The sequence below is a fragment of the Mesitornis unicolor genome, unplaced genomic scaffold (genome assembly GCF_000695765.1).
Source record: "Mesitornis unicolor isolate BGI_N332 unplaced genomic scaffold, ASM69576v1 scaffold81, whole genome shotgun sequence".
Lineage (NCBI taxonomy): Eukaryota > Metazoa > Chordata > Aves > Mesitornithiformes > Mesitornithidae > Mesitornis > Mesitornis unicolor.
This window is the reverse complement of record NW_010165513.1, coordinates 41,696-51,553: the sequence shown is the minus strand read 5'-3', so window position 1 is coordinate 51,553 and position 9,858 is coordinate 41,696. Positions and strand designations below refer to the sequence as shown.

The window sequence follows — 9,858 nt, the reverse complement described above, 5'->3', positions numbered from 1 at the left end:
CTTCACCCCTCCGCCCGCTGTCGGTTGTGGATGAGTCCTGGGAGCTGCTGGACCCCAGCCCCGATGTGCACGGCCTCTTCGTGCAGTTCAACCAGGCGCTCTTCTGGGGGCGCCTGGCGGCTGTGGAGGTGTCGTGGAGCCCACGCATGACCCTGTACGGCATCGTGGGGGATGGGGGGGGGCTCGGAGGACAGCCCTGCCTGGGGAGGCAGTGGCGATGGGGCTGGACATAAGCGGGAATTTGGGGGAGGAAGTCGGTATATAGATTTTCTGGGTATTTGTGTGTCCTGCTTTTCTAACATGGTTTGTACCTCGGGATGTGGGTTGATGACTGTCTGTTTTGTCCTTAATATGTCGCCTTTGGTAGCCATAAATGGCTTTTCCCGTGATGCAGGCAAAACTGGAGGGATGTTGAAGTGGAATAAATAACGTGGTCTCAAAGTGTGTATGTCAAAACTTTGACAAACGTACTGCTGTCATTTTTCTTGTTCTCAGTTTTTATGATAGTTTTACAGCATGGCAGAAAGGCAAATATGAAATTATAGTAGTTTATTAACAAGATTTTATAAAATAGAGTCAGAAGGGAATATACAAGAAATTTAAGATTAATGAAAAGAAAACAAACAACTTTGTGTAGTATAGGTTGCAGTTCTGCAGCAGTTTAGCTGATGCAATGGTTGGCAGCTGAAGTTCTGCCCCCTCATGTCTTTTGCTGGTTGCAGATCTCTTTAGACACTGGAAAATATTTGGATGCTGAACTGGTAGAGGACTAACTCAGTAACAGAAAAAAAAAATGAAGTGTTTTCTGCTTGATTACTGAGTTAGTGAGGATGATGTAAAGGTTCAGTAAGAGTCCAAAGCTGGGGGAGGGTAAGGGGTGAAATTGCAGCAACCAGCAGTTAAGTTGGTGTTGGCTGTTGTGACTCTCCAGCCTCTGTTTTATGTATTTCACTCCATCAGGAGTTCTAATGAAAACAGTCTTTTGCCTCCTGAATGGGTTAGCTTGAAACGGTTGCAAGAGATCTAATAAGTTAAAGTTTCACTTTTGCTAGTTTAGTCACAGTTTATTCAGAGAACTTGTGGGCTTTTTTTTCCCCTTCTTGCTTTGATACTGAGTTTTTCAAGTAACTATTAAAAGTGTTTTTTCATGTTCTGACTTACTTAGCATGTGGTGGAAGGGGCTGGCATTTTAACTCTGATTCTCAGTTTTCTTCACATACTACAGAAACAAGTAGCTTTTCATCTTTTCTTTCTGTGTCTCTTTCAGCTGTGCTGGAGTGTGTAGATATGAAGGAAAAGGTGGAATGTGTTCCATACGTCTAAGTGAGCCACTCCTAAAGTTAAGACCAAGGAAGGATCTTGTTGAGGTATTGGAAGATTGCTTATGAATCTGCACATAAAATGTATTGTACCTCCCTCCAAGCCCGTACACACACTTTACATTTATTAGTAGAATTCTTGTATACAGTGACTTGTAGATTGTAAAATAGCCGTGGCTTTATTGCTGCATTTGTGTTGTTTATGTGGGTAACATCATGGTAATCTTTCAGTTTTATGTTTCTAAATGGGCAACTCATGAGTATCTAAAGTCATTTGTTTAGTTTACTCACTTTATAAAGGGAAAAAACCCCACCTTTTTTAGTACTTGAAATTATCCTCTAATGTTAGAAACAAACATGGACTGAAAGCGCAATCAGAAAATAGCTGTAGTTCCATCTTTTAGGTCAAAAGGCCGACAGCATAAAATAAGGATATAGGCTAAGACTGTAAACATAACTTTGTGTTGCTTCTTATGCCTCTGTCAGGGCTGCTTGTTTGGGTTGGCTCAACATTCAGATTTGCTTAATGAACAGAAATGCAGTAGAGTTTCAACCTTCTCACGAGTTTCTCTTTGGTTGCAGAGATGATGCAACCAAAGATCTGACTTAAGTTTGAGGATTATTTCTCTTTTTGGAATCTCATTTACTATAGTAATATTCTCCAGCATGTTTTGATGGTATGGGAGTAGAGATCATTTGATTTGACAGGTGGAACAAGTATTATGTTTTTGTGAATGCATGAAAATAAGATCAGAACCAAGATAAATATAAAGGAAGAAAATACTTCCAGCTTAGTTTTGAAACTGTGTGTACTGCTTTTCAGTAAATAGCTATTTACAATTTGCATAATTTCAGACACTGCTGCATGAAATGATCCATGCCCTGCTTTTTGTTACTAATAATGACAAAGACCGTGAATCTCATGGACCAGAGTTCTGCAAACACATGCGTCGCATTAATCGCTTGACTGGGGCCAATGTCACAGTAAGCATAATTCACTTAACCTAATTTAATAGAGGGCTTTTTCCTGATTTGACGTTTCCACTGTGCCTAGTGTAGTATGAGTAATATACTTGTTCTTGTTAGCCACTCCACGGTTGGCACCAATACAGACTTGCATCCAAGCTTGTGCAGTTCCATAGTTAGTTTGTTGGGAATGGTAGTGGGAACAGGTTGAGGAAGACGTGGTGAGTTGTTAGTTTAGTTTTATCGTTTTCAAGTATGCCTTCTGCTATTATTTTTCTTTAAACTTTTGAACTTGAAACAAGTTAATGATACCAGAGACAGAATAGCTCCATGTTCAGAATGATACTTAGGGAAGAGCAATCTGTTTTAGTTAAGATTTATCTCAGTAAAGGCTAATGGGTTGATGATATTTAAAAATCATGTGTCTGATAAGATATCTTAATAGCCAGAAGGAGAATACAATACTGGTGTTGTTTGCAGCGCATTCTAAACAGTATGTCATTTAGGATGAAATTGTGGATAGATTTTCAAAGTTTTCTATTGCAGTTCAAACAAGATAGCCAGGACATGTTCCTCCACATCCTATTTTTTGTTTGTTTGTTTTAATGGTATCTAAATGTTCATTAAGTTTTACCCAGGTTATATCTCTCTTAACTAGTAATGTAAAAATCACAGCAGTAGTCGAAGGAATTACATGGTAATTTATTTTTTAAAAATAGGGTAGAGCAAGTGATACAAGATGAGTAACTTTCTGAATGACTGCATGTTTTTGAGGTTTTTTGCTTGTTTTTTAAACCTAGATCTATCATACTTTTCATGATGAAGTGGATTCGTACCGCCAGCACTGGTGGCGCTGCAATGGCCCCTGTCAAAATAGAAAACCTTACTTTGGATACGTGAAACGTTCGATGAATCGAGCACCTTCTGCACGAGACTTTTGGTGGGCTGAGCACCAAGAGACATGTGGAGGAACATTCACAAAAGTGAAGGAGCCTGAGAACTTCTCTAAGAAATCCAAGGAGAAGACGCAGGCAGCAAAACAACTTCCAAATTCCAAGTTAATTAACAAAGGTATTTAAACTTTTTTTTTTTTCTCAAGCTTTTTGTCTAAACTGTTCCTTGAGCAAATACAGATCAACCACTACATGAGCTTATTTTAGATACTGCTGTTATGTAGCAAAGAACAGGTCCCATTTTATTTGTTCATTTCTGGGCTCCTTCTCAATTGTTTACAAAAGGCTTCGTTTGTTGCACTCCTTTCAAGCAGCAAATTTTTTGGGTGAAGCACATAAGATACTAAGCTCATTATTTATATTTGAAAAAGTTATTAACTTTTCATATTTTCTTCTTATTTTGCAGGCAAGACACAAACACATGATAGGCAAGACCTGATACCTTTCAGTGGAAAGGGGTATCGGCTCGGAGGAGAGAGTGGACTCCCAGAAAAAAGCACAAATTTCAGCAGCAGTATTAGAAACAGTGAAACACCTGGTTCACAGCATCGCTCAGCAGTAAGGACAATACCACTCCCTAAAAATGAGATAAAATTTGAGAAATCACCCCGTAGTGGCATCTTCTTTCCACTTTATACTGATGATGCCAGTGAGAAAATCAACTTAGCTTCAAAGCATGAGTTTCCTAAACTCTCTGTTGCTAATACAAAAGCTTACAAGAATGTTAGTGGATCTCCTGTTAAAATTGCTCGTGTTATGGATGAAAAATCAAATAAAGTTTCTGCAAATGGCAAGAGGGTTATGCCGCCTTATAACAGGACACTGAAACAAATTTGTTTAGAGCAGACATCAACAGTTCAGGTTGCATCTGAGAAAAAAAGCTCAGAGGGTACTAACACACTGCAGCAGTGGTCAGAAATGGAAGACAGAACTGCCTTTGAAAATTATTTCATTAAAAAAGGGAGTACTGATGTCACTTTAAGTATAAATACACCTATGGAAACCAAAGCTGAATCTTCAGTGTCTTCTGCAAGTTCCAGCACTGCTGTAAGGCAGGATAAAAAAGTCAGTTGTCCCGTTTGCCAGAGTGAGGTTTTGGAGTCTAAAATAAATGAACACCTTGATTCTTGTCTTGCCTAAAGCCTTTGGGATAGCTGTTTCAGGAAGATAAACCAGGGCTTGAAAACATTGCTTGAAAATTACTTTGCTCAGGGTTTGCTTAACTGTGGTTACTCCCCTGTGTGCCTGTTCTGAACTGGAATTTAAGCTGCTGCTGAACAACATGTTCTGTGGAGCTGCACGTCAGCACTGGCTGCTACTCGTGTTCCAAAGGATCAAACACTTGGGTTTTAGTAGGTGGATGTTTGTGCCAACCTTCTTGCTGCAGGACGTGGGTAACAGAAGATGGATACTTGCTGAGCTGCATGTTTTCAAGGCAGTGTCTGAAATGAAGACATTTTTAATCCTGCTAAACTTTGTTCTTAAGACCCTTTTATGTTGAATTTTTTAGTGTTTTTGACCATTCTTAAAGTTAACCACCTGTAATAGATAAGAATTTTTCTCCTTACTGCAATGTAATTAAGTGGTTGGTATTCTTAGAGTAGTAAATATTTTATGTAAACCACAATTATGAGCGTGAAAATCTCAGATACAGGCTTTTGTCAAAGATGGAAGAGGCATGGGCATCAAAACCTTAGCACAGCATCCATTTAGGTTTAATGGGTGGATTGTAGCAGGAAAAGAGAAAATCCAAAACCGTGATGAAGGTGCTAGGAAATCAAGGACAAGATACTTGGTAGATGAGGAGAAGGCCCTATGCTTAAGGGCTCAATTAAAAAAAATAGTAATTTTGAGGAGCTTGTTTTCCAAAAGGATTTAGAAGTTAGCTACACTGTTAAAAGTTGGAGTGGTCAAACTGAAGCTAATGGACATCTTTCTTATGTGTCTTCTGGTCCAGGATCCCAGCTGGACTCTGCACCCTCTTCTGATGGTTAGCACAGACTCCATTGAAAGTTCACTAGTTTTTAGGACATGAGTATTATGTGCATGAGTAACTGACCCCGATGTGCTGATATGAGTAAGTAAAAGTGAGGACTATTGGTAGCAATACTGATAAAGACTGTTCCTGGCTGTATTGTAAAAGCCTTCATGACTTTTCAGTTTTCAGTTAAACTTCCAGTCCTTTACAGGCCAAAATGGCATTAAATTGACATTGGCTGAAAAGTCTCTGTTTTGCTTCTTCTGGAAGCCAGCCAGCTTGGTGGTTGGTGTTCGACAACTCAGGCTAAAGTACTAAAACCGTTGTGCAGTGAAAAGTTACGAATGCTGAACAGATGCAGTTTCTGTATAAACTTTCTGAAATATTAACAGTTCTCTTGCTGCACTGAAAGAATTTAACTGGTTAAGCAGTTAACAGCTTGATTCCTTACTTGTAAAACTGATTCTAAATATTTTTGGTTTATAAAAAACAAAAAAAACAAACAAACAAAAAAACCCAAAAAAAAAACCAAAAACCCCCCCCCTAAAACCTCCCCCCCCCCAAACTATGCCGTTTCCTGTATTGTTGCTACAACTTTAAATGGCTATATTAGCCTCGGATGCACATATGTTTGCCTTTATATAACCAATTACTTGCTGCTCCCTTTTCAAATTGGGGAATAAACTGATGTGCAATGGAATTTTTTGCAAATGATTTTTTTTTTAAATATATATGTTTTAAAATACTGATGCTACAGACTCTTAATGTAAATTGCATTGTTCTTGCATATTTTGAATAAATTGGTATTGAAGTTTAGATTTTTATGAAGCCTGGGTTTCACGTGGCAGTTGTGGACATAATGCATTAGTCACCAGTGGGCCTCACCTGTACATCTCATAACAGATAATAATATAATAGATGCTTTCCATATTAACAGTTTTCCTTCTTAAATTTTCCTATAAAACAGGTGTTGGTGAATATAGACTGCATCAAACTCTGCCTTCTCCATATTTTTAGTACAATTTCACTTTAATTACATTTCTGTGAAAAATTTTACAAATACTGATTCTAAAACTTGACATGTTAATTATGAGGGGATTGAGTTGTACCCTCAGTAAGTTTACAGACAGCACTGCATTGGTCGGGAGTGTTGATCTGCTTCAGAATAGAAAAGCTCTGCAGAGGGACCTGGATTGGCTGGATCGATGGGCCACGGCCAATTGTATGAGCTTCAACAAAGCCAAGTGCCACATCCTGCACTTGGGTCACAAAACCCCCGTGCAATGTTACAGGCTTGGGGACGAGTGGCTAGAAAGCTGCCAGGCAGAAAAGGACCAGGGGATGGTGGTCTCTAGCTGACTGAACACAAGCCAGAAATGTGCCCAGGTGGCCAAGAAGGCCAACAGCATCCCGGGTTGTACCAGAAATTGTATGACCAGCAGGACCAGGGAAGTGATTGTGCCCCTGCACTCGGCAGTGGTGAGGATGCACTTCAAGTACTTTGATCAGTTTTGGGCCCCTCACTACAAGAAGGACATTAAGGTTCTGGAGCTTATCCAGAGAAGAGTAACAAAGCTGGTGAAGGGTTTAGAGCCCAAGCCTTAAGAGGAGCGTCTGAGGGAACTGGGGTTGTTTAGCCTGGAGGAGGCTGAGAGGAGACTTTATCACCCTCTACAACTGCCTGAAAGGAGTTTGTAGCAAGGTGGGGACGGTCTCTTCTTCCAAGTAACAAGCAACAGGATGAGAGGAAATGGCCTGAAGTTGTGCACGGGGAGGGTTAGATTGGATATTAGGATGGATTTATTCACTGAAAGGGTTAACAGGCATTGGAACAGGCTGCCCAGGGAAGTGGTTGAGTCACCATTGCTGGAGGTTTTTAAAAGATGGGTAGATGAAGTGCTTAAAGACATGGTTTAGTAGTGGACAGGTTATGGTTGGACTCAATGGTCTTGGAGGTCTTTTCCAAAAAAAAGGTTCTATTAATTTTCCATACTTTCTTCTTAAACTGCAGCATCTGTCAGTGTATCCAGTAGAACTTGATGTTTACAAGGACAGTTACTACTCAGAAGGTATTTGTACCATCATGTTTTTAAGATGAGGACTGAATTCACATCTTTAATAGTCTCTCACATCATGAAGCATTTTTTGAGCAGTATTTCCCTTGTATGAGTATTGTTCTCATCAGTTTCCTGGTTTGTCTTTCCCACTGCAGCTGATAACAGTAAAGGAGAAGGGAGGATTGTGGGTATGGCTAAATGATTTTTTTTTTCCTTATGTCATCTTTTACATCAACGGTGTTCATTTGAACAACAAACAAAACAAATGTGGGAACTGACGTGTAGAATTTAGTGAACAGTATAGCCTGGTGGGGGGGAGGAGCTTAAGCTATAGGCAAGTCTTGCCTCAGATACACAGATGTCCTAAAATAGATGTTTTCAAAACTGTCTCTATCAACAGAAACTGGTGAGAGTAAGGAATCTTGAACAAACGTGCTCCACTGAACTGCAAATTAAGTTGCCTGACTGGAAATCTGAGAAACAAGTTAATATACTTGACTTTCGAGACAAATCAGGTATGGGAGAGATCAACAAATGGTTCTGCAAGCCAAAGGCAAAAGCAGTCTCGTTCTGTGGTGATCTACTGGAATTGCTCAGTGTGATTCAGATAACATTTCTGGGGGTTACTTTCCAGGAGTATTTTCAAGAGAACTAAGTGTTGTTCATTTGGAACAGGCTGTGGTACCTACCACCTTACTGCTGCTCTGGCTGGAGCGTATGAAGAAGCTGCCGCCACAGCTGTTTGCTTCATCGCTGCTGGAGACAGTCATCCTTGAACACACAGTGTCCGTGCATCAGCTGTCGCATTTGGCCACTTCCAATTGACAGGCTGCTACCAGGTGGACAGGGTGACCTCCTGAGGTTACACCTGACCTGCATTTACCTGTGAGGATATGGTTGTTGCTGCCTGACACAGAAATGATAGCAGTGAAAGAGCTGCTCTCCAGCAGCTGCTTCTTACCTGCTAGACAGCATTCATGAAGTTTACACTCCGAATTTAAATACTCAGTTTACATCTGGATTATTACAGCTGTTTTGAGCTTAAAGAAACTGTTGTTTGCATATGAACGTAAAGACTCTACATTATGTTACCCTTAAAGTGTAGCTTATGGGTAGACAGGCTGTGGGAGAGACTTGCAGTTCAGTATGTGTGTGAAAATACACTGTGCATGTGTTCATATACTTATGTATATGGAAAGAAGTACCAGAACACCAGGCTGTGTGGAGCTCTGGAGTTCTTCATCAAGCCATTAGGTGGCACTCCTTGCACTTCAGGAATACTTATTTTGTCCTCCGCACAGGGAAGGAACAGAAAGTGCAGACCTGGCAGCCTGATGTTTTGCCTTCACCTGCGTGCCAGGCTGGAGATGGATCAGCAGCAACCCCGGAGGAGTCAAAGGAGGAGGAATGGGAGGCTGCGAGGGGAAGTCTGCAACTGACTGAAAGTGGAGAAGTAGAATTTACATCTACCTGGGTTTTCTGTGGGTGTTTCTCTTAACTTTGCTGTGAAAGGGAGCTGGAAGGTGAGCCGGTAGCTCCTTTTTCTGGTTCAGGGCGCAGTGAATAACCCAGCAGGCATCCTTTCGTGGTTTGCGTAGACCTCACCGCTTTCATCCATAGCAGTGAAACATCTAATTTTCTGTTACCATTTCATATCAACCCAGCTCCGCAAGAGGGGCAGGATGGAGCTGTAGGAAGTCAGAGGGGCCAATAGAACACAAACTTGTCTCTGGCTCCTTGGCTGATGGAAGGGTGGTGTACTCTAGGGGTGAAAGCTAAAAAAGGGAGATGGCCCTGGCCTTAATCTTTCCATTCCCTTTTAGCTTCTGCCAGGCCAGGCTGCTTTAAGACTAGATTAAGTTTCTAAGAAGGTGCAGCAGCTTGGCCTAAATAGCTCACCCTCAGATCTCTGTCCCAACTACCCCCTATCCTTCACATGATTTCATCTGCTTTTTTGTCCTAATAAGTCTTTGGCCAGACATTTCATAAACTGCATAACAAAGAATGTTTGAGAGGACTAGAGCTCAGTGACATCCCAGTACAGCATCTTAGCTACAGGAATATGGTTTAGCTGGGGGTTTAAATTCTTTTAGTAGCTTCATACAGCAGCTTACCAATGGAAGGAACAGCCACAGGGCCTCTGCTCTTACTCCACTTCTTCTCCACTGGTTTGCCCCCCTGCCTTTGCCTTCACAGTGACCACCCTCATCTCTTCCCAGAAGCATCCCAGTGATGATGCAGTGTTCATTTACTCTGTCGAATACAATGGGTCTTCCCATGCAAGGGTACAAATCAGTGAAGTTCTATTGTACTCATAAATAAAACCAGGAAAACATGTTTATTTCATTCTAGCTGCTGAGATGCCTCAGGGTTTTGCATTAGAAGAACCCACAGAAGAAGCAAAGAAATGCCCAACCGTATTGAGACTGTACACAAAAATACATTTTCTTCTCTCTTCACTTCGCCTTGCCTCTCTCCTATTTCACAAAGGATAAACCTTCGAAATTATGCATCCCAGTAATTATCCACTTTCTTCCCAGAAGGATCCATTTGGTGAGTGTGCTGCCACCCATCTGTAAGTGGAT

The 9,858-nt window shown here is 41.0% G+C and overlaps 1 protein-coding gene across 1 annotated transcript; it reads left to right on the top strand.

The window, feature by feature from the left end:
- Positions 1-8: 8 nt before the first annotated feature.
- Positions 9-4,378, top strand: SPRTN (SprT-like N-terminal domain; the record flags this gene model as incomplete). The annotated part of the gene is made up of 5 exons (XM_010194630.1): positions 9-154; positions 1,268-1,367; positions 2,175-2,303; positions 3,086-3,356; positions 3,645-4,378. Coding segments are annotated over 5 exons (1,380 nt in total), but the record flags the coding sequence as incomplete, so codon positions are not given.
- Positions 4,379-9,858: the final 5,480 nt, after the last annotated feature.